The sequence below is a fragment of the Paramisgurnus dabryanus genome, chromosome 13, assembly GCF_030506205.2.
Source record: "Paramisgurnus dabryanus chromosome 13, PD_genome_1.1, whole genome shotgun sequence".
In the NCBI taxonomy this organism is placed as follows: domain Eukaryota; kingdom Metazoa; phylum Chordata; class Actinopteri; order Cypriniformes; family Cobitidae; genus Paramisgurnus; species Paramisgurnus dabryanus.
The window spans coordinates 4,141,087-4,165,904 of record NC_133349.1 but is presented as its reverse complement, the minus strand read 5'-3'; the positions used below and the strand labels follow the sequence as shown (position 1 = coordinate 4,165,904).

Here is a 24,818-nt window from a genome sequence, read left to right as displayed (position 1 = left end):
CTGTAGAGTGTGCAGTGACCCAAAAAAGAGAATGCTGAAAGTGATGTAACTCATTCTAAAACATCTGCAAGACTTAACCACTAAAATCAACACCCCGTCCATCATCTCAAAGTCACACGCAAGACAAATCAAATAAACATCAAACTCCAACAATGAACAATTTACAATGACCTTGTGTACGGTACTATGATGCCGGCTATCAAAAGCTACACATTTCATCGGCATGTGTGTGTTTTATGAAAATCAAACCTGCAGTGCTCTATCAATTGAGCTACAGTGGTTTTAATCAATATATATTTTATATTTTTTGCATTTGACTCCAAAGTGACTCACATTGTATTTATCAGTATATACACTGCTTAACATATATGAGTTTACCTTGTAAGCACACAAAATACACCTCTAATGGGCTAAACAACACATCTGACTGGGCCTGCAGCCATTTTAATGTTGTCTATTTAGACAGTCTAGTGCTGTCACAACGACAAGAGTGATACTTCAGGACGGCCATTTCAGTCATATCTGTTGGGTAATGGATATATTTTCTGTGTGCCGTTCCATAAAAACATCACCTACAGCAGCAATGAGCTACTCTCGGAAATGGCTGCATGCCCTTGCATTAGATAACAAAATATCAAACCAAGTGGCTCTTCTTTTAAAGAAAGATAACACAAGCAAAACATTTCACCAAAATAAGCTTGTTGGGTTTTGATTGTGTGTCTAAAAACATGAACACACTGTTTAAGAAAAACTGTATTTAGACCCTTGCATCCAGTAAACATCACCTTGACACCAACTGGTAATAAGTGTTGGGCCAAAAATCTAATGTATTCTCAATGATTTGTACCAATGTAAAGTTAAATCAGTAAAAAAATCAATCTTTTAAGAATTTTAGACAAAAACGCAAATATCTGAGATGGATATTGCCGAAAGGCTAAAAAAAATATTGCACTATAATTGTTTCAGCAGCATCATTCAGCCTAATGTTGTTATTGCAAAAACTTACAAAAAGCAAAGCTATCATTTCTTCCCAAATGTTTTTTCCTGTAATTTTATGCTATTTTCAGGCATTTTTAAATGTGACTTTGAAATGTGAGACACTGAGATGGTCCACAAAAGCAGAGAGAAAATTCTGAATAACGAAAAGAAGCTCCCCAAGCGTCCAACTATCGATTCTTACCTCGGCAGATGGGAACAGGAAAATCCCACACGGCTACATTAGATGTGCTGGTGACACATGTGAGCTGCGCGTGGCCGTCAAGTGTGTAACCAGAGACACAGTGGTATCGGATTCTGTCTCCCACATTGAAGCTCGTTCCGTTAAGGATACCTTTGGCAGGAACTCCTGGATTCCCACACGAACTGCTCTGTAGCTCTGCAGAGAGAAGACCGAAGATTATATTAATGTCACGGATGAGAATAACTTTATTACGAACACTTCACAGATTTCTGCTGGTTGTAACAGACCATTTACACAGTTGACAAATCTACATTCACCAGAAAAAGCAATGAAAAATAACAGAAAATGGCCAATAAAAATCCTAATGAAATATAAAGTCTCAAGATATACACATAAAAACATAAATGGAGTCGACATGTTCCAAAAGAGTGCACATTTGTGTCCCATTACTTCAAGTATCAGCAGGGCCATAACCACAATAGACAGTCCCTTTCGCTCATACAGGGCCCTATTTTAATGATCTAAGCGCATTGTCTAAAGCACACGGTCTAAACGGGCGTGTCCGATTCCACTTTTGCTAATTTACCACAGGAAAAATGATTTGTGCGCCAAGCGCACGGACTGAAAGGGTTGTTCCTATTCTCATAATGAGTAATGGGTGTGTTTTGAGCGAAAGGTGCAATAAACCAATGAGTTTCAGCTCTAATCCCCTTTAAAAGCCAGTTGCGCCTGGTGCCATGCCTAATCCCTATTTAGTTTAAGATTAATGTTAAAAAAATTCCAGGAAAACCTGTTTTCTTTAAGTCATGGAAGTAAAATTAGCAGGCTTTTAATTGCTGTAAATGTATGGATATCCTACAAAATCATTGTAATCTCATAAAATAACTTAGCAAATATGCAAGAAAAGGCTTGTACTCTAAAAATACTTTATTTGTAACAAACAGAAGATAAAGAATTTACAAACATGCTGGGAGCTTTCAGCACTCGGACAGTTTTTTTTAAAACATTACTTAAAAAAATTTCTCATCTCATCATATACAAAGTCATCATATACAATAAATCCGTGGGGTAGCAATTAAAAAACATTTAAAAAGATTTGCATTTATTTAAAGCAAAGCCTTTATTTACTTATCAAGCTACGGGTGAAGCAGCTCTTTACGCCTTCTAACGTCTCATAATTAGTCCTCATTTATGTCCAAGAGACTCAATAATAATCTTTTACATTCAATCCTTTAATCTTTCATATTTAAAAGCGTTTTTGTGCTGCTGCGCATTCATGTATGTGATAAGCAAACCCGCGTTGTCGTCCCGTTTAAAGGCACATATTAGTAATGCGCTCTTTAAATAACAAAAACAATATTGCGCCATAGACTTTAGACTTAAGACCAGGTTTTTGTTGATCAATGGCGTAGTCTATTTTAGTTGCCTCAAAATAGCAACGCGCCAACAATGTGCCTGAACACACCTCGTTTTCAGACCAGAACAGCCATGGGCGCAAAATTGGGCGCAAATGCATTTGCTATTTAAACAACGTGGCGCTAAACGTGAAAATGATCATTGCGCCGAGTTGAAACTAGGAAAATACACTTGCGTCACACATTTCGCTGCATTGCGCCGGGGGTATGATAGGGCCCAAAGGCTTTTTCTGGTAATTTACTGGTATATTGCAGTTAACAGGTCCTGTGTGAACAGAATTTTTCTGGTAAATCGGTGATGGCAATTTATCAGTAAGAAATGTTGTAAGATTACCAGTAATTTACCGGTAAGCAGTATTTGTAAACAAAAAATATAGATTACCAGCATATAGAACAGACAACGTCAGACCATGCTGACAGCTTTGGGCCAATCATACTGTTTTGATACAGATGACGCATTTGCCCCCGCACTGTTTACGGACGTTTACACACATGGTTAACATCCACATTTCAGCGTTTGCCACATTTGTGAAAACAACAAAATATGGACCGTAGATATAAAGTCATAACCCACCATTGTTTACAAATACAACACTGAGCTCGCCGCACGCCACAGGTACTGGGTCACTGCGTTGGTGAACAGCACATTTTTGTATTTACTGGTAAATTCATTCTGGTAAATTCATGGTAATTTACCAAAATTACTGTCTGAAAGAGGCTATTGATGGGGACATTTCCCTCCCAATAATCAAATACGGCTAGACTATCCACCTTAATATTTGATTACTTTAATTAACATACATATAGCCATGAATGTTTTGGTCCAAGGGATGCATCGAAATTACGGCTGCTGAAAATAGCATTGTAAGAAAAATACGACCAAAAATATAAACCATGTAGTAAAAATATGGTTTATGATACAAATATATGTGTGCAAAAATGACACACAAGTTCTGCGTGATGTTCCACTGTCTGTGATCGCGTGTTAATGTGTCTAGTGTCAGAGATTCATTAAATTAATGAAGTTTAAAAGTGTAAAATTGAAACAATTATACAAAAAGTCATTTTGGTTTCAGCCCATAATTTTTATTTCAGTGTATAACTATTAAATTGGTCCCCTCAATATTCAAGGTGTGGTTATGGTCTTGAGTATCAAGGGTACAAGTCCCATGTGTTTAATTATGAAATGGATTAGATATGTTTGATAAACGATTATCTAGCACAGGGGTTCAAAACAATTTGGGCTGAGGGCTGGATCTGAAAAAATTTCCCCTTATGAGGGCCAAACTTTATCATGCTGACATTAACCATACAAACTAAAATACAACTGCTCATTAGTAAAGAACTGAATTTACCTACTTGAATAAGTCCTCTTAAAATCAACATGAACACAGTAATAAATAAAACAATTCATTTTCTTTCCTTTGCAAATAAACATTTTGAACACTAATGAGTGCAGTCATTTAGCTTAGGAAAGAAAATGCTATGACCGGGTTTGTTCTGCATTACCTAATAATTATAATTTTCTCTCTAAAACGGCTTTTCTGCTGTAATGATTTCATTGTTATGTTTCATTGCTCTTTTGGTAAAAATGTGACAGATGTTTTTTCACCTGTTGCTACTAGATTGTTTTCCCATTATAAGCTGTCTTGCATAGTTATGTGTAGCCTATTAATACCCAAGATCCAATGAGCAATATTAAAAGAATATAAGGGTTTTTTCACAAATAGTTCATTTTAAAAGAACCATAAAATGAATCCGATGGAACTAGCCGAATGTGACCTCAGTCCTTTTGGTGTTCACAATATAGTGGACTCAAAAGAGGACCCAGTTCTTTTTTTGGCCCTCTTCAGAACTGAAGTGATCTCAGAACCTTTCTTGTTCACATCACAACTTTATACGGACTTAGACCCCAGCTTTCTGTGCAGCAGTTGATTCTGATTTCACCCGAAGCAGACCGGGACCTCATTGCTTTCACATGTCAAAAAGATCACTTGCTTTGTTCACATACACTCACCTAAAGGATTATTAGGAACACCTGTTCAATTTCCTTAAGAATGCAATTATCTAATCAACCAATCACTTGGCTGTTGCTTCAGTGCATTTAGGGGTGTGGTCCTGGTCAAGACAATCTCCTGAACTCCATACTGATTGTCAAAATGGGAAAAAATTCATTCAAAATTTAAATACTTTATTACTGACCATGTGTCGTATAAAGAGTTATTAGTGAAAGCGACCAGCAGACCGTCCTTATTTTCTTCTCAGCCATCTGACGTTAGACTAATACAGTACACCTGATGTGACATTTCTAATCCTCTGGGACACGTGTCTGGATATGTCTGGATATATGACATGTTAAGCTGCTTTATCTTTGATTTAAACCATCGTACATCATCTCTGAACAGCTGCTGCCATCAAAAACGTCCATTTGATCTCTACTGAAAATCGGTAGCTATGCTCGTCCCATTACAAACCACCACCACTACCATCAGCATTCAACCGAATCATAATGAATCAGCCATAAATATATATTGGTGTTTACTGTCTACTACATCACAATATATGGTATTCACCAAGCTATAAATGACATGCAAAAATGATCTCTTTACTAAACAAAACGCTTAGGTTACTCACGTAACCCCGGTTCCCTGAAATAACGGGAACGAAGCATTGCGTCAGTTAGCTGACGCTATGGGGGGAAACTCCTGTTTACTCCGTGACTGAAGCCTATTGGTTAACGTCTGTACAAAGTACAGACCAATGACGTTTGAACCCGCGCGCGGGAGGAACGCGTCCCTATATAAGCGCGGTTCAATCGTCAGCAGCTCATTATTATTCGACTGAAGCGCGCAGCCGAATAACACTCGCTGCGTAGACGTTTGTAGCACGGCAAGAGTGGACTTCGTTCCCGTTATTTCAGGGAACCGGGGTTACGTGAGTAACCTAAGCGTTCCCTTTCAATACGGTTCACTTCGCATTGCGTCAGTTAGCTGACGCTATGGGGGAACGTAATCCCATCACGCCGTGCATACACAACGTACTGAAGTGCCTTACCGGAGAGACACTGCGTGTGGCCCTATACCCGGCATATTCACAGCTTTAAAAGCAAATGTGTAAGCACCATATAAATTGTTGACGCGCACACGGTGGGGTTTTAAACGCACCGGGGGCACATAACATAGCACAAGACGGCGAGGTACGCGCCGCGGCTGTGCGAGATAAGTAAATTCAGAGTCACGTTGGTGAGCTCGCTGAGCGCACCGTGGTGTACACATAAAACGCATGAGCGTGCATGATTGAGCCGAGAGAACCTGCGCTCGTAGGGCAGGGACGTCTAAGCTGTACAATCTGACAACGTAGACGGCGAAGACCAGCCGGCCGCGTAGCAGATATCAAATATAGATATAGATACCCCTGTAGACCAAGTTCATGAAGAAGCCAAACTCGCACAGAGTGGGCTCTATAGGACATAGCTCATAGAGGGGCGTGAGCCGGTGCGATGGTTTCAACGATCCATCTAAATAACCACTGTTAGCAACAGACATACGTAGTGAGTGATCTGCGCAGCTCACGAACGGCCGATCTGACTATAATATGCGGCAGAACGGTTCGTAGCGTGGGATTATACAGATACCACAATAGTGTGAACCCCGGTGCACCCTCGAGCGCATCGGGATGCATATAGGTAGTATTATAGTGCACAGATCGGTGAGCTTTCCAAGCGCGCCGTAAATGTGTATTGACTATAAATTGCACGGGCACAGGTGAACACTTGAATACATCGTGAATGCATATAGATGAATCAGAGTGTTATAATGCACAGGCCGGCAAGATTCTCGAGCGCGCCGTCATGTGTTCTGATAATAAATTGTGCGCACACGGGTGAACTCTTCAGTGCACCGTGAATGCGTATAGATAAATCAGTGCACACAACGCGCCGTGAATGTGTACAGATATGATTGATGAACGTAACGGTGGGCACCCAACGCACCGTGAACGTACACAGATGAACAACAATGTATGTGTCACAAAGCATAACACAGCTGTGTATACAGGTGAGCTTTCCCAAGCGCATCTTATTGTATACCAAAATGTTATAGCGTGTACATGTGAGCTTCTCTAAGCGCACGGTGGACGCATATAATTAAAACCCATATCGTGCATACAGGTGAGCTAATGGGCGCACCTTTAATGCAACAAACCTCAGTAGTGCGCGAAGCAGGGATGTCGAAGCTGTAAACTGACAACGTGGACGGCGGGGACCAGCCGGCCGTGTCACAATTGTCAAATGAGAAACCTCTAAGACCATGCCCATGCTCTAAGACAAGTGAGCATAATTGTCACGGGAGGTGATAACGTCAACGATCCATAAATAGCCTGTATTGACAGGTGCTCTAGTGAGTGATCTGTGACGCAGATAAACAGCTGATCGTCTGATGTACGTCAGACGTATGTGTCATACAGGACCTTGGACAGTTCCAGAGCGCTGTGCCTCGGGCACCGTCCGCATCTGAGAAATGACAGGCTTATGAATAAAGTGAATGGCCAGCCGTAAAAGCATGGTTCGCTGTTACCGCCGCCGTCCGCATCTGAGAGATGACAGGCTTGTGAATTAAATGAATGGTCGGTCGTAAAAGCGTGGTTCGCTGTTATCACGGCCACATAGATATAGGTAGGGGAGAGAGCCGCCGTGCCTCTGTAGTGAGGAGAAAAGTGTTCCCCCGGCGATTCGCGGGGGGTTTTTACTTTCAAATGTCACTAGACAGAATGGATCAGACTTTGCATAAGGACGCCTCGTGAAAGGTGTCCTAGCAGCTTGTGTCAATGTGTCATAAGGCACGTAATGTAGGTCGTGTCCCACGGATGCCATCTCCGCACGCCCATCGTAATGGGTTAATATTGGTAGTTTAAGCATGAGATGCGTATCACCCTGATTGAACATAGCTTATAAAGCGATGCAATGGGTTTATAAAGGAGATGACTCGTCAGCTTGTTCAGGGGGCGAGATCTCAGTCTGGTTCGGTAAATAATGAAACCACCGTAGATTGCCCGACCGCATTATCACAATAACACGGTCGAGAGTGCTGCAGTGCTAAATCATCCTCATAATGTACCGTATTCACAGTACAAGGTGATTTATATGAGACAAACGGCGTTCCACGCGCCGAAGGCTGATTGCCGTCGTAAAGCGTGTTCAACCCACAGCAAATGCTGGGCTAGCTCGTAATGACAGCACTTCATGCAGCCGTGTGTAACTTAAGCAAGCTTCCCGGCCGTCAGCTCGGGGCGGGACCTTTGCTTAGTCAAACTGAAGTGGACTTATGAACAGAATGCCACGATATTCAGCTCTCTGAGGCTCGTTAGAGGGGTACGTGTGCCCGTCTTAAACGAGATGCCGCGCGCGTCTGACTGTGCGCGCGCTTTAAGCTTTGAAACTTATTGTGGCGGGTAGCAAGCTCACTTGAGGTTGATATTACCCTTAATATCTCCGAGTATTGGAGCGGAGGTGTGAGCGTCTTCGGATCCGCTAATATAAATCAGCTATATGGCCGAAAAACGTCATAAACCGCTTGGCTGTAAGCCTTTGAGTGGCCGTCCGGAGAGGGCGCGATTCAAACGCTTGGAGCCATGCAAAAGTCTGAGGCTGTCCTTCCTCTAGGAAGAGAGAATAACAGCCGTAAGACCGTGCTCGTTTGCGCCATCAGCATCGTAGCGGAGAAACTGAGGTGGGCTGCGAGCGAATTTGGCAGAAAGGTGTTAGAGACACCGTACAGTCGTGGGGTGTCAATACACAGTATATGGCCAAACCGGGGTCTTTTCGGCTAGCGTCGATAGAATTATGGACAGCGGACCGTGTGTGCGTATTACTGATTGCTTGTCAGTAAGGCGATAAAGTGTTTAGAGACACCGTACAACCGTGGGTGTCAATACACAGTATAGTAAGCACGGAAATTACTCTTTTTAGAGGAATTAAATACCGTTCGCCACTATAGTGAGGTCGCATAACCGACAGTATTACACAGTATGTTTGGATAAACAGCACACAGAAAACATTACAGGGCAGTCCAGCCGAGGCGCGACATAACCCCTTTTCTCCCAGACAGTTTCGTTCTCTGTTGATGCAGCTGTGCTGCGGAGACCAGAGCTCAGCCGTTCAGGTGCACAAGCCTCAGTAGTGACGGTGACCGAACGGCTCACGGAGCAGGGTAGTATGTCTAGGTGGTTTAATGTCAGACTGAACCCATCGCAGAGAGGAAGTCTGCCGTGAGGCCCGCGGTTTTGCCGTTTATTAAAAGGGCAGAAAAACCGGGTATATATATAAGAATGTACCAATATTCAGCGCACTGATATAGGACGGGACTGAATAAAGGGAGGTATTCGGGTCTCAGTATATTATAAACAAATTCGTTCTGCCTCTGATTCCGTCTAAACCAGAGAGAAATTACCAGGCAGACGAAAAATGAGCTATCTGAAGTGAGATCGGCTCAGGCCAGTAAAGCTCTATAATAAGTGTTTTAGCGCTCCAATAGAGGCGTGTCCGCCTTATCGAGCAGACGAATGAGATCGTGCCGCTCCAGGAGGGGAGGGGCATGAAGCTCTCTTATAATGAGTGTTCTTGGTGCTCCAATAGCGGCGAATCGGCCCTATCGAGCAGACGAATGAGATCGCGCCGCTCCAGAGGGGAGGGGCATGAAGCTCTGTAATCGTTGAACACTGGACAGCTGCATTTAGAGGCAGCGAGCCGTAATACCGCGTGCTAGCTAAGCCGTTAAGAGACCTCACCACTGTGGGGAAAGGAGCGAGGGACTCCGCGAGCGTGGAGCACGAGTGGCTCTGCTATGACAGAGACAGGAGCAGACCGCCCGTGTTTGCTTGTCGTATGCATCTATCCAGGTCTACGGTTCCCCGCTTGTTCATCTCAACAAGAGAGGAACGGCAGAGGGGAGCAGCAACACAGACAGAACAGCCATGCGTCGTGACGGTATCACCCGATGCACTCGGGGGATTAATATATGTGCCAGAGATCTCGCCACTGAATGTAAGAGGAGCGAAGGGACTCTGTAAGCATGAACGGTTGCGGTGTGACAGAACACAGGGGGGGTTAGTCCGTGTGTGCTTGTCTATGCATCCATCTAGTCTCATGGCTCGCCGTGTGTTCATCCCGGCGAGAGAGGAACAGCAGGGGGAGCACGAAACATGGATAAGACAACCAAAGCATAAGCGCGGTCCCGGCGTGGGAGGTGCCAGACCGGTAACGCGCTCGGAGGAAATTCATAGCAGAGAGGCTCACCGAGCCGCTGTGCTGGACGCTATTACAACAGCGCCTGCTCTTTTAGCTTATAGCTTTATATTAAAAATATTGATCTTACCGGGCGGCCGCAGGGGAGACCTCGTCAGGCGTGTGTCCGCTGCACAGGGCTCGTACCACGGCAAGCGAAGGCTATCTTCGGTTCTCGGCCGGAAAGCGGCAGGGGAAGACGCTAGACCTGGACTCTGCTATCTTCGGTTCTCAGCCGGAAAACGGCAGGGGAAGACGCTAGGCCTGGACTCCGCTGCAGGGCTTTTGTCAACGGCGAGGTAAGGCTTCTTCTTTTTCTTCGGAGCAGCGAGAGGTTCGCGCTGAAGGAGAAAAATAATGAGCTGCTGACGATTGAACCGCGCTTATATAGGGACGCGTTCCTCCCGCGCGCGGGTTCAAACGTCATTGGTCTGTACTTTGTACAGACGTTAACCAATAGGCTTCAGTCACGGAGTAAACAGGAGTTTCCCCCCATAGCGTCAGCTAACTGACGCAATGCGAAGTGAACCGTATTGAAAGGGAACTGAATTTTTATCAGGTTGTATAGATGCTGTTTACAGATCAGGTTAGGGCATTATGGGATGCGATTGTAAACGACAGTAGTACACTAGTAATTGTAGTGAATGTATGGTCATATTGTAGATAATACTTAGGCCTACATGCTAGGGGTGCAAGATATACGGTATGTGACCCTAGACCAGTCATAAGTCGTATAGGGTATATTTGTAGCAATAGCCGCAATGCATTATGTGGGTCAAAATTATACATTTTCTACAATGATGTCAGGAGACGGGGGAATCCCAAGCTTGCCAGCATAAATCGGGCACGCCGTGTAACGGGAGGTGGATCTGCCTCTACACATGACCTGACGCCAGCAGAGGACATCGCTGCGTCCACCCTCACCGCTGAAGGGGTTTGGGGGCTTTGAAATCGGACCCAAGAAACGCAATCAAGGTCCAACCCCAAAGTACTCTTACAAATCAAGTTCATATACATTAAGGTTTCTTATGAAAACATTTTAATTATTATTTACATAAAATAAACGTAATACAGCAACACAACAAACTCATGAAAATATTTTAATCGTTATTTGCATGAGAATTTTTTAACGCAGCCACACAATAATTAAAAACTATCACTACAATGCTCACCACTATGATTCCCCTTATCTCATGTGTTAATATTTTTTATTGTAACAATTTATGATTTGCAAAAATAACTGTTGCCTCTGTGTAGGTTAGATAAGCAAAGTGTGTGCGTGTTGTGCACGCTATACATTATGGTCAAGCATGCGCCCTTAAAATAGCATAATGAACCACGCGCCACTGACTTTAGACTAGTTTTTTTTGGTCAGTGGCGCAATTGTTTTTTGAAACGGCAAAATAGCATCAGGGATGGTTTGCGCCGGAACACGCCTCTTTTTTTGCGCTGAACCACCTAGGGAGCGCAAGTTCATTCCCTAGTTTGCCAACGTGCTTCTGTGGAGGGAAAAACCCGCTGTGCGCCGGTGCAAAATACGAATGATACATGCGTCACTGACAAAGTCAATTGCGCTGGGTGCAAGATAGGGCCATAAAATGTGCCTTTTTCAATATTAATTTTTTTTTGCACCATCAGATTCCAGATTTTCAAATAGTTGTATCGCAGCCAAATATTGTCCTAACCTAAACAATACATTAATGGAAAGAGTATTTATCCAGCTTAATTATAATCTCACACATGGCTGCTTTTGTGTCATTTTGTGTCATATCGCAAATGTGCACACCTGAACATGTATATTGCAATGGTTTCCAATAACTAAATGATTTTAATACTTTACATATGTATGTAAAGTCAAAGTTTTAGGTTGGTGCAGATAGCAGAGTTTGGTGAAACAGAGAGGGATGATTTTTTTCCTTTTTTGTTATTTTATTAGAAGAGCAAAACATTCAACATAAGGCAAAACAGAACACAAAAAAAAAACAAGACAAAAAAACAGCAATTATGATAATGATATTATTATATAGCAATAATAATAATAATAAGCAAAAATGATAAACAAATTATATTTTAAGTATTTAAGTAACAATAATATGTATAATAATAATAATAATAATAATAATAATAATAACAACAACAACAATAATAACAGTAATGATTACAAAGCTAAAAGTAATACTACATATGATGATGATAACAATAGTACTATCCATAATAACAACTTAATATTAATAATAACAACAAAAACTACTACAATATTATATTAAAAGATGCTGATGAAAATAATATTTTGTGATGACGGCAACAGTAATCTCAATAATAATAACGGTAATAATAATGATGATGATGTAATAATAATAATAATAATAATAATAATAATAACACTAATACAACATTGGATGTTTGTTTTAAAAGTATTCTTTTTTATACATTTGATTATAATTTAAATAGATTTTACAATATAAAATCATTATTGTATCGCTTATTGTACATTTAATTAATTATCATTAGTAATATGTGTTGCTAAAACTTCATTTGTACTTTAAATCACCTTTATCAATATTAAAAATTTTTGCACCCTCAGATTCCAGATTTTTTGTATCTGAGCCAACTATTGTCTTATCCTAAACCATAAATCAATGGAAAGAGGTTTTTTTCATCGTATTTATAATCTCACACATGGCTGGTTTTGTGGTCCATGGTCACATATTCAGATCAGATTTTTCAGATGATTAATCAGTGTGCCTTATTTCGATTGGTTGATTTTGATTGGTTTGAACCACACAACATGTGATGTTAATTTCAGTGGATGCAGGGTCTGAAGAGGTTATCGCATATCACATTTCAGCCCAGTCTCACGAAATTTCGTTATATAGTCATGTATTTTTTTGATTCTTTTTTCGTGCTATTATCACAAAATTTCTTGTTTTTTCGTGATCGTATAACGAATTCCTGTTTTCGTGTGATTATCACGTATTGGTTACTCAACTGTTTTGTCCTATTTTCTTACCATTGTCGCTTCGGTTTAGGGTTAGATTTACATAAAATAACATCCCTAACCAAACCCAACTCTAACCCTAAAGCCAGGCGACATATAAAAAAAATAAATCAGAAAAAATAGTATAAACCAATATATAAAGTGACATTCTAATGCAAAGTCTATATAATTTCACAGCACGTGAGCATCATTCAAATATATCTATAACACTTCTATGCATCATTCTTATGCTATTGTGTTATTGAAACACAAGTAAAGCTAGGGACCAAAATCATCTTAATCTAATCTAGATCATAAACCAACAGACATGCGAAGTTATATTTTGAGCAGATGATAAATAGCCGGCATTTGGCAGTTATGACATAAAACTTTTATCTCCGATACGCTGTTTCCGAACCATTAATTTTGGAGTCATCAATATAAAGTGTCTTAAAATTCCCCATCAGTTAACAAACACCTGTGAGAACATTATCTTCATGTCAGTCAAAGATACTCTTTCTACTTCTCTTAATCTCTCTTTAACAACAGAGCGAGCACTTTGGGAACAACACTTTGAACAAACGCTCCGGGAACCCCGCTGTTTAAACGATAGCGCCTGAAGTTGATCAAATGCTGCTGGCAGCAATCATCGCTTACGTGCTATCTGTTTTCAATGGCGGGGCACGACGCAGAAACGTGGCACATCTGTCAGCCCATCTTCACTCGCATGAAAATGGTCCCAAAGAGCTTCACGCCCCTGATCCGGGGTAATGAAGGCATTTCCTGTTCATTACAGGTTGGCATTCTGTATTATGGCAGTCAAACAAATGGCCCAATGTGAAATTGAGCCGGGCTTCGTACGGTAAAAGAGCTGAAGTGAAGTATTACCTTCCAAAGAGGATTTTAATTATTTAAATCTTTTCTTTACTTCCAAAGAAGCAATTACAAAGTTGGTCCCTTAGCAGGCTCAATAAAGTCAAATGCAAACAGAACGGACATAATAAAAGTCTCATTGGATCGACAGGCCCGAAACGCATCTGAAAATGGAGATTACATTTCCACACAGACCTTATAATTGATACTCAGAAGTTGTGATTTGTGAAAATATGAAAAGCCTAATTGTCAAATACTCCTCATGGCTATAAAAGTCCAGATTTCAAAAATTAACCTGAACAAAATGACTCAAATAATTTACTATCTCTAGGCAGCCAATATTTCACCACACGAAACACATTGTGCTCAGCATAAACTATGTTTACACTCATTGCAAGCATATTTATATTTAATGTACAAGTCTGGGTCATGTTTTTTAACCTTTTGTAGTTTTATTCATGGGTTTTAAGGATAAGGTAATGCCACCCTCCATGGCATCCATGTTAGATTATTTATAATTCGTCTAGAGTCTAACAAATGACACATGAGTTCAGAATTCATTTCAATATAGTAGAGAGGTTATGTAAGGGATAATGCATACGCAGACAGTTGTTATCTCATAAATAAGCCCCAACAGTATCGCACTGACGGGAATTATTTTACGATAATCCCCTGTACATTATCCCAGTTATTACACGGTTATTTACCTCATAAGTAAGGTAAGTAACATTAAATATTGATTTGAAATATAGAATTTTTTAAGAATGCAGACATTCCATGAGGATTGTTTATCGAGGACCCCTTTACTTTTGGTTTTAAGATAAGACAAGATTTCAAAAGAAATGTACCGGACCCAAAATGACCCAAATCACTTTTTACCCAAACCCGAGGTGCATAAATCGTTTTTATTTTTAAAGAGAGAAATAAGACCCGACTCCGACCCAGTGGGATTTTTTTAAACCGACTGGACCCAAATGTAAACCCGCATGCACCAGTCATACAGAAAAAAAAATGTGCATTCAAAATTGATTGACAGGTCTGGCTCGATTAAAATTGACCTACGGCCATCCACACAATTTCGCAATCGCTCTTGGCAAACAGAGGAGTGTCACGGTAGGAAATCCACTGTTTCCTCCGTGTCATGTTTGTGTGTGTGTTTGTTACTCACAGCTCTGCCATGTGCTCGTTAGGCTGATGCCGCTCACCTGTGTGTTGATTGCCTCGCTCCAGCTGCTCATCATTACATCTCCTCCATAAATACTCACATGACTCTCTGTTCCCTGCCAGATGATCACTTTCTGTTTGGTCCTCGTGTTGTGTGGTTCTTCGTCTCTGTCTTGGATTACGAGTCGCATTGTGGATTGTTTATTGTCGTCGTCGTCTCCGTGTGGATGTTCCGTGCACAGTCTGGATTTACCACTGCTCACCACTCCACCAACGCCGCACTCAATAATCATCTACCACCGTAGTCCTCGTCACCATTGCCAACAACACCGGACATTTCCTGCTTGTGTCTTTTCTCTCTCTGTGTTTATAAATAAACATTGTGTTTTCACCTGCAATTGCTTCCGCTCAGTTCGTGTCATTACAGAATCATCTGGCCATACATGGAAGCAGCAGGAGACCAACCCACGGCCACGCTGGAGGAATTTCTCCAGCGAACTCTGGCTCGGATGGATCTTCAGGACCAGTCGATCAACGAAATGCGAAAGGCCGTCCATGCAATGGTGACGAAGGTGTCCGAGCTCTCTCAGCGTTCCTCTCATCCTTCGCTTCCCACTGCGCCACCCACACCGCCCGCACCATCTTCTCCTCCAGGGGGTGGTTTTCCTCCGGAGCCTCGATTACCGATCCCTGAGAAATACTCCGGTGAGCCTAATTATTGCCGTACATTTCTGTCTCACTGTTCTCTGCACTTCGCTCAACAGCCCCGATCGTTCTTCCTCGAGGAGACCAAGGTGGCGTTTACTCTCTCCCTACTGAAGGGCAAGGCTGCCCTCTGGGGGACGGCGGTGTGGGAGAATAATGACGTCTGCTGTTCTTCGTTCACCCTCTTATCTGAGGAAATGAAGAGGGTGTTCGACCGCTCCGTCGCCGGGAGAGAAGCTGCTCGCCTCCTCACCGAGCTAAGACAAGAGAACCGAACTGTATCTGACTACGCGATCGAGTTCCGGACCCTGGCGGCGGAGTGTAAGTGGAACGAGGAGGCGCAGTGGGATCATTTCCTGCATGGGCTTTCGGAGCGTATCCAGCGGGAGATCGTCACCTCTGAACTACCCACATCTCTCAACGGGCTGGTGGATCTGGCTATCCGGGTCGACGCTAGGCTGACCGTAGCGGACCGTAGACGGAGACCTACCAGCATACAGCGCCGACCTGAGTCGTCCAGCCCTCCCAGAAAGACGCCTAGCAACGTTCTCCCCGATCCTGAGCCCATGCAGGTGGGTAGAGCTCGGCTTTCCCGGGAGGAGAGGAACCGGCGGAGATCCCTTGGTCTTTGTTTGTACTGTGGCGAGACGGGTCATAACTGCCAGAGATGTCCGGTAAAAGACCAAGCCCGATAGTAAGACGGAGGCTACTATCGGGCGGGATCTCTGCTCGCAAGACCTCGACGACATCAACTCTCCTTCCGGTGAAACTACGGTGGTCCACCAAATCACACACCGACCACGCACTACTGGACTCCGGGGCAGAGGGGAATTTCATTGACTTTTCACTTGCACGTAAGCTACAAATCCCCGTCATCCCACTTACTCACCAGATTGCACCCTTCGCTCTCAATGGACAGGAATTACCCACCATCAGTCACACCACTGCCCCCATCACTCTTATCACCTCAGGCAACCATACCGAGAAGATCTCCTTTTTTGTTACAGACATCTCACTCTCTCCCATCGTCCTTGGTCATCCCTGGCTCCATACCCATAACCCTAAGGTCGACTGGAGACTGGGCTCAGTCACCAGCTGGAGCGAGGAGTGTCATAAGTCTTGTCTTGTCTCTGCGTGTCTTACTGTTTCTGAGTCTGTGTTTCAGGGGGAAGCAGTGGATTTGGCTAACGTGCCCGCGGAGTACCACGACCTGAAGGAGGTGTTCAGTAAGTCTCGGGGTGATTCTCTCCCTCCTCATCGTCCCTATGACTGTGCCATAGATTTATTGCCAGGTACGTTTCCGCCTAAAGGCAAGTTATACTCTCTATCCGTTCCTGAGATGGAGGCCATGGAGAAATACATTTCTGATTCTCTGGCAACGGGGTTCATTCGTCCTTCCTCTTCTCCAGCGGGGGCGGGGTTCTTTTTTGTGGGGAAGAAGGACGGATCCTTGCGACCTTGTATTGATTACCGAGGGCTGAATAACATAACGGTAAAGAATACTTATCCTTTGCCGTTGATGTCTTCAGCCTTCGAGAGGTTGCAGGGAGCGTCTCTCTTCACTAAATTGGACTTACGTAACGCTTATCATTTGGTTCGCATCAGGAAGGGGGATGAATGGAAGACTGCTTTTAACACCCCTCGTGGCCATTTTGAGTACTGCGTGATGCCTTTCGGTCTCACAAACTCGCCAGCAGTCTTCCAAGCACTCGTTAATGACGTGTTGCGAGACATGGTAGATCAGTTTATTTATGTTTACCTGGATGACATACTGATTTTTTCTTCGTCTCTCCAGGAACATTTGCAACACGTACGACGAGTGCTTCTGCGGTTGCTAGAGAATGGGCTTTTTGTCAAGGCGGAAAAATGCGTTTTTCATGCACAGTCTGTTTCTTTTCTAGGACACATCATTTCGACTGAGGGTGTTCGCATGGATCCTGAGAAGGTTAAGGCTGTGGTTGATTGGCCATCCCCAGAGTCTCGCAAGGCCCTGCAGAGATTTCTGGGGTTCGCCAATTTTTACCGGCGTTTCATTCGCAATTTCAGCCAACTAGCCGCACCTCTGACCGCCTTGACCTCCCCTAGTTTGACGTTCAGGTGGTCAGACGCAGCCGAGGCTGCGTTTGCCAAACTGAAAAGCTGCTTTGTTTCAGCTCCCATTCTCGTCTCACCTGATCGCACACGTCAATTCATAGTGGAGGTCGACGCGTCAGAGGTGGGGGTAGGAGCAGTGCTTTCCCAGCGCGCATCCTCAGACGGAAAGGTTCATCCTTGCGCGTATTTTTCTCATCGCTTATCTCCTGCGGAAGTTAATTATGACATTGGCAATCGAGAGTTGTTGGCAGTCAAGTTAGCACTGGAAGAATGGCGTCACTGGCTTGAAGGGTCAGGGGTACCCTTTATTGTATGGACGGACCATAAGAATCTCGAATACATTAGAACCGCCAAAAGACTTAACTCCAGGCAGGCTCGGTGGGCTTTGTTTTTCGGTCGTTTCGATTTTACTCTTTCTTACCGACCGGGTTCCAAGAACATCAAACCCGATGCTTTATCCCGCCTTTTTGAGCGTTCCGATCGTACTGCCACTCCCGAGCGGATTTTACCGGAGACCATCATTATCTCCGCGCTCAGATGGGAGGTCGAATCGAAGGTGTTGACAGCCTTAGAAGAGGTAACGCCCCCGGCCCGTTGCCCACCGAACCGCTTATTTGTGCCGGAGGAGTTACGGTCAGATGTCCTTCAGTGGGGTCATGGTTCCAGTGTTGCCTGTCATCCAGGGGTTAGTAGGACTAGATTCCTAGTTAAGCAACGATTCTGGTGGCCAGGTATGGCTCGTGACACTCACGATTTCGTCTTGGCTTGCTCGGTTTGTGCCACTGGTAAGACTTCCAATCGTCCTCCAGATGGGTTACTTTTACCGCTGTCAGTCCCTTCGAGACCCTGGTCCCACATCTCGCTAGACTTTATTACCGCCCTCCCACCCTCCCAGGGTAATACGGTGATTTTAACCGTAGTGGACCGGTTCTCGAAGGCGACTCACTTTATTCCCTTGCCCAAATTACCTTCAGCCAAGGAAACAGCGGTAACTGTCATTGACCACGTCTTCCGTATACATGGCCTCCCGACAGACGTGGTCTCTGACAGAGGTCCCCAATTCGTATCCAAATTTTGGCGTGAGTTTTGCAAATTGCTAGGAGCGACTGTTAGTCTTTCTTCAGGGTTCCATCCCCAGAGCAATGGCCAAACCGAGCGAGCCAATCAGGATGTCGAGAGGGTGTTACGATGTTTGGTTTCCAAGAATCCTTCGTCCTGGAGTCAACAACTCTCAGTTGTGGAGTACGCACACAACTCTCTGCCAGTGTCATCCACGGGCATGTCTCCTTTTAAGTGTAGTCTAGGTTACCAACCACCAAATTTTTCTAGTCTGGAATCCGAGGTTTCGGTCCCCTCCGCACACGCATTAGTCCAGAGGTGTCACCGCACCTGGACCAGAGCTCGTAGAGCTCTGCTCCAGGTGAGGTCGCGCACCAAGGCTAAGGCCGATCGCCACCGGTCGAAGCCTCCCCGTTACGTCGTCGGTCAAAGAGTGTGGCTTTCTACCCAGAACATTCCGATGCGTTCCGTCTCGAATAAACTTGCTCCCAAATTTATTGGCCCGTTTTCTGTTACCAAGATCATTAATCCGGTAACAGTGCATCTGAGCCTTCCTCCGGCGCACAGGAGGGTTCACCCTGTGTTCCACGTCTCCAAAATTAAACCGGTGATTTTTTCCCGTCTTAATCCGCCTGCCCCGGTTCCCCCCCCCGCCTCGTCTCGTTAATGGGGAACCGACTTATTCGGTTAATCGTATTCTGGACTCCAGACGGAGGGGACGCGGATTTCAGTACTTGGTGGATTGGGAAGGTTACGGTCCGGAGGAGAGAAGGTGGGTTCCTGCTCGGGACATACTGGATCACCGCCTTATTGATGTTTACAATCAACAGGTAAAGCAGGCTGGGAACGTCAAGGGGCGTTCCTAGGGGAGGGGGTACTGTCACGGTAGGAAATCCACTGTTTCCTCCGTGTCATGTTTGTGTGTGTGTTTGTTACTCACAGCTCTGCCATGTGCTCGTTAGGCTGATGCCGCTCACCTGTGTGTTGATTGCCTCGCTCCAGCTGCTCATCATTACATCTCCTCCATAAATACTCACATGACTCTCTGTTCCCTGCCAGATGATCACTTTCTGTTTGGTCCTCGTGTTGTGTGGTTCTTCGTCTCTGTCTTGGATTACGAGTCGCATTGTGGATTGTTTATTGTCGTCGTCGTCTCCGTGTGGATGTTCCGTGCACAGTCTGGATTTACCACTGCTCACCACTCCACCAACGCCGCACTCAATAATCATCTACCACCGTAGTCCTCGTCACCATTGCCAACAACACCGGACATTTCCTGCTTGTGTCTTTTCTCTCTCTGTGTTTATAAATAAACATTGTGTTTTCACCTGCAATTGCTTCCGCTCAGTTCGTGTCATTACAAGGAGGGGTTGGAAAGGGACTCGACGCACACGCTAGATAGTTCCTTGGGTCCGTTTGGCAAAAACATTCATTTAACTCTTTCCCCACCATTGACGATTTATCTCGTCAATTAAGAGAAAACATTTACCTGCCAATGACGCTTCCCTGACGAGTTTTTACAGTAATCTATAATTCCACTATTATCTACTAGGTGGCGCTTTTACACGATTTATAAACAACTGAAGGAACATTGTAAACGCCATGTATGTTTCATCATCGTTCTGAATCTAATCTCTAACAAAAGTCCTTGCTATAAAAATACTATTATTTCAGCTTTTTGCTAAAAATTTGGTATTTTTGAAGAAACCTACCCATATTTGAGAGTTTATAAAAAGAGAACAAATGAAATGAAATAAAATTTTCATTTTGTTTGTTTAAAAGCACAGGGTCTGTTCTTTTAATTTAAATATATTGTATGTTTATATATTTATAAAATAAATCCTGCAAGGCATTTTGTGAAACTTTTGTGAAAGTCACCAAAAATGCTGGCGGGCACCTTTTTTTAAAAAGGCTGGAGGGGAAAAAGTTAAATTACTCGAGACCTGATGCAGCTAATATTATACCTGACCCGTGTCCAAGGCACACATGAAACTTTTAGACCCAAACACGCTCAGGTCTTGCATCGAACCTCTGTGGACCTGTGAAGACCTCTAGTTCAAATGCCACGAACACACTATTTGGTTTAATCATTTGTAAATATAATGTTAAACTGTACCTGTCAAAATGATCTGCAGCATCCAGGTTACAGTGTGTTATTTTTTTGGAGCGGTTGTATTTGGGAATAACAAACCTGCAAATGTAGCGACTGGCCAATCAGATTCAAGCTTTCCAACGAAAATAGTATAAAACGTTCTACTATGTTTAATATTTTATATTTATAAAACATTTTCCCAACTGACATCACCAAACACTTAAGAACAAGGTTGCATTTGTTAACATTATTAAATGCATTACCTAACATGACCCAACGAGCAATATAGTTTATCATCATCTTTGTTAATGTAAGTTAATGCAAATACAATTGTTCATTGTACATTTACGGATACAACCTTTGATGTTAAATTTAAATTATATTAATAAATGTAAAAATATTGTTCATTGTTATTTCATGATTAGCTAATGATTTGAGTAGTTAATTTCAACTTTACTCTACTTACATCACCACAGTGGCTTCTCAAACCGTCTTATGAAGCACGCTTTTCCCTCCAATCACTTAACATGACAGTTTATACCATCAACACCAACATAAACATGCCAGAAACCTCCGCACGTCACCTGTCATAAGCACTCAGGGAAGATTGTACATCCCCAACCTTCAACAAATGACACCTTTCTGTCAAAATCAACGCTGCCAAGTGATCTGTACTGACCGAAAGTCAACGAAAAGATAAAATTCAAGATACATTCTTGAAAAATGAACTCTGAATGTTAAACAGCTCCAAGTCTGATGTCATTCCATCTTTAAGACAAATTTTAGACAAATGCACGCTAGAAATGGAGAAACAGCACACAATATAAATCATGTTACAAGGTTCAAACTCCATCCATAGGGAATTACATATATGCCACACAACCAAATTTCCATCCATTTACAAAACATACATTAATTCCACCATGCACTAAAAGGCAATGAGCAACGCAAATAACAAACATTAACATTATTAAACAAAACCAAAAGATGCACAAGAACTCCAAAGTGTTTTCCATAGACTTTCACTGTGAGAGATTTTTGCTTGTTTAAAAAAACAACAGGGCTTAAAAGTTGGATTGAAATAAACGGATTAGATAGATGGTAAGACACAAAGAGGTCCTGACACTGACCTCGGCTCCCTTATGAGGAGAAATTGGGCTATTTTAAACCACTTGTGGCAGCCGGAGACGTTCATCACAGCTCCCAAAGTGTCCATGAAAAGACCTCCAAAAACACTATAATGACAATTTTATTTGTAATCATGTAAAAAAGAAAATGGAGCACCCATTAGGCCTTTCCTGAATCTGAAACCTTTAACTTTTCATTCGATACAATAAAGACAAACCAGCTAGTTTAGTTACACTTGCCAAGATAAATGTTTAAGACAACACTTTAGCCTCTTAAAATCACTTTTAATGAATTTCTTCAGATGTAAATGTAAAGTCAGTGTGAAAGGTCTCTCACAGCCAATTTTACTGCTGTAATCTGAAGCCTTTTTTAATGAAACATGATCGCCAGTGGTGACAAAACTCTTTTTCGCTTAAGAAGCGGAGCACGCTTTTTCATTTTCATTAAATACTACAAACGAGCAACGCCACGCAAATGTCAACCTTATCATGATACAATACAGTTTTAAACCATACTCGGATATAGATGTCAATATTTGGTGGCTTAAAAATCTATGTTAGGTCTGCAGTTACATCCATAACACACAACCACAAATATAAAATAAACTGAAGATTTTATCTTCCTTGAGGAGGCATCTCATTTCCGTTTGTTGGGTATATTGCTTCTGGTTTGTGCATTTTAATTCACAGAAATCCAAAACAGTTGTCCTTTTTTGTTACATCCATAGGGCATGCATGCTTCCCTAATCTAAAGTAGAAAACAGAAGTATAGGCCTACCCCAGACAGCAGACAGCTCCGGGCTGGATCCGCACAGGATTTGTGCCTAAGTCAGCATCTCCAGTGCGGATCCGGCCGGGAGTCGTCTGCATTTTTATGATGTCTGGAGTATATCATAAGGGGTGAAAATTTATATTAAAAGTTTTGCTAACACTTTACTTGAAGGTGTGTTCATGTGACTGACATGACACCTTCATAATCATGACATGACACGCGGCATGAACATTTTATTAATGAACGCACCATGAAGGCGGCATTAAGTTTCATTCATTTCATTCATCCAATACATTATAACTTGTCATGTCAAATAGTTTTATAACAGCGTCATGAATATTTTTCTTGACCTCAACTACAGTGGTACAAATATAATTTGTCATTAAAATGTCATTAAGTGTTATTACTGTGTCATATAGTTTTATAACAGTGTCATGAATATTTTTCTTGACCTCAACTACAGTGGTACAAATATAATTTGTCATTAAAATGTCATTAAGTGTTAATACTCTGTCAAATAGTTTTATAACAGTGTCATGAATATTTTTCTTGACCTCAACTACAGTCGTACAAATATAATTTATCATTAAAATGTCATTAAGTGTTTATACTCTGTTATATAATTTTATAACAACATCATGAATATTCTTCAGTTCATAATGTTTTTTTAAGTTTCCTCCATGTGTTTAAAAAATAAATTCAACCATGCAATAATAATAATAATAATAATAACTATTATTATTATTAAAATTGATAAAATTATATTTTATTGCATTTGGAGATGGATTCACCTAAAATTAAATAAAAAATTATAAAATAATGGGTTAAGCCATGCAGCATTGGGTCCATATAACTGGAAAAACTGTTATTTACATTAAAATAATTAATTAATAATAAATCTTTTTTTATTCTTATGTGTCAGAACCCTCTGTGTGAGGAAGAACAAGTTCTGTTTGTTGTCAACTGTATTGTGCACAAAGTTAAGTATAATATTTTGACGTGTCTGTTGCATTTTAAGGTATTTAAAATTAATTGACATAGTATTAACACTTAATGACATTTAAATAACTGTTTAATGTAAGGTTAACCCATTAATGCTATAGGTTGTTTCTTAATGTTGATAATTATTCTGCTATGTCATGTTAATGACAGATTTATGACAAGTTATGATGTATTGGTTTATGTCAACAACAACAAAGACAATTCAAACAATGTCATCTTTGCATTAAAAAAGACATAACTGAACAAATTACACTTAATGACAGTTGTCATAAACGTGCATAAAATCTCCTTCATGTTTATGACACGTGTATTGTCATGATTATGAAGGTGTCATGTCAGTCCTATGAACACCCCTTCATGTAAAGTGTTACCAAAGTTTTGATTGAAAATGTTGCATCCACAATGATCAAATATATTCATTAAAAAATACAAAATTCTTATGCATGCAAACATTTAATTATAGTTAAACTGCTGAGAGATTAATTAACACTTTAAAAATAACAAACAGATCTCTTTATAGACATAAAACATTTTGAAATTAAATGATATCATAATGACAAAACCAAAACACTGCAGAAGGCTTTCTATTACTCCGGTCATTAATCTATTTTCAGATGAAATACCGTACATCATTTCTCTGACCTCAGGGCATAGAGAACAACGAGAAAGCATTGAGGTAATGGCCACAGACTGATCCCTGGAGATGAGCTATTTATCCCTCTATACGTCTAATGACTCCGCTGCCCTTGAAGATGATGGAAGTTTGTCGGAGCGTCCACGCCGCAGCAAGCACACAGCAATCTTTCCCCGGGAGCCCGTCAATATTCTCCACGCATTCAGAATTATTGAGCTTTCCATCGAATACGAGCAATCGTTAAACAAAAACCTTCACAGTATCCACAGGGGGGAAACCAACCACATGGGTCAACAGAGAGCGGCGAGCGTTTCGGAGACATTACGACACAACAGGCCACGAGCAGCACATTTCAAAGGTTGCAATAAAAGGAGATGCCACTTCTGCCACTGTTTATATATTGCTCACATTTCCATAAAGGAGCGCGCTGTAGTCGGTCCAGAAA

The 24,818-nt window shown here is 42.1% G+C and overlaps 1 protein-coding gene across 4 annotated transcripts in view; it reads right to left on the bottom strand.

Moving 5' to 3' along the window:
- The window catches only part of csmd3a (CUB and Sushi multiple domains 3a), a 398,763-nt gene that overhangs the window by 310,532 nt on the left and 63,413 nt on the right, over window positions 1-24,818 (bottom strand). For all 4 annotated transcript variants that reach the window (XM_065298900.1, XM_065298902.1, XM_065298901.1 and 1 more), the window contains exon 4: window positions 1,181-1,375. In XM_065298900.1, coding sequence (XP_065154972.1) covers window positions 1,181-1,375 — 195 coding nt within the window. The remainder of the gene's footprint in view (window positions 1-1,180; window positions 1,376-24,818) is intronic.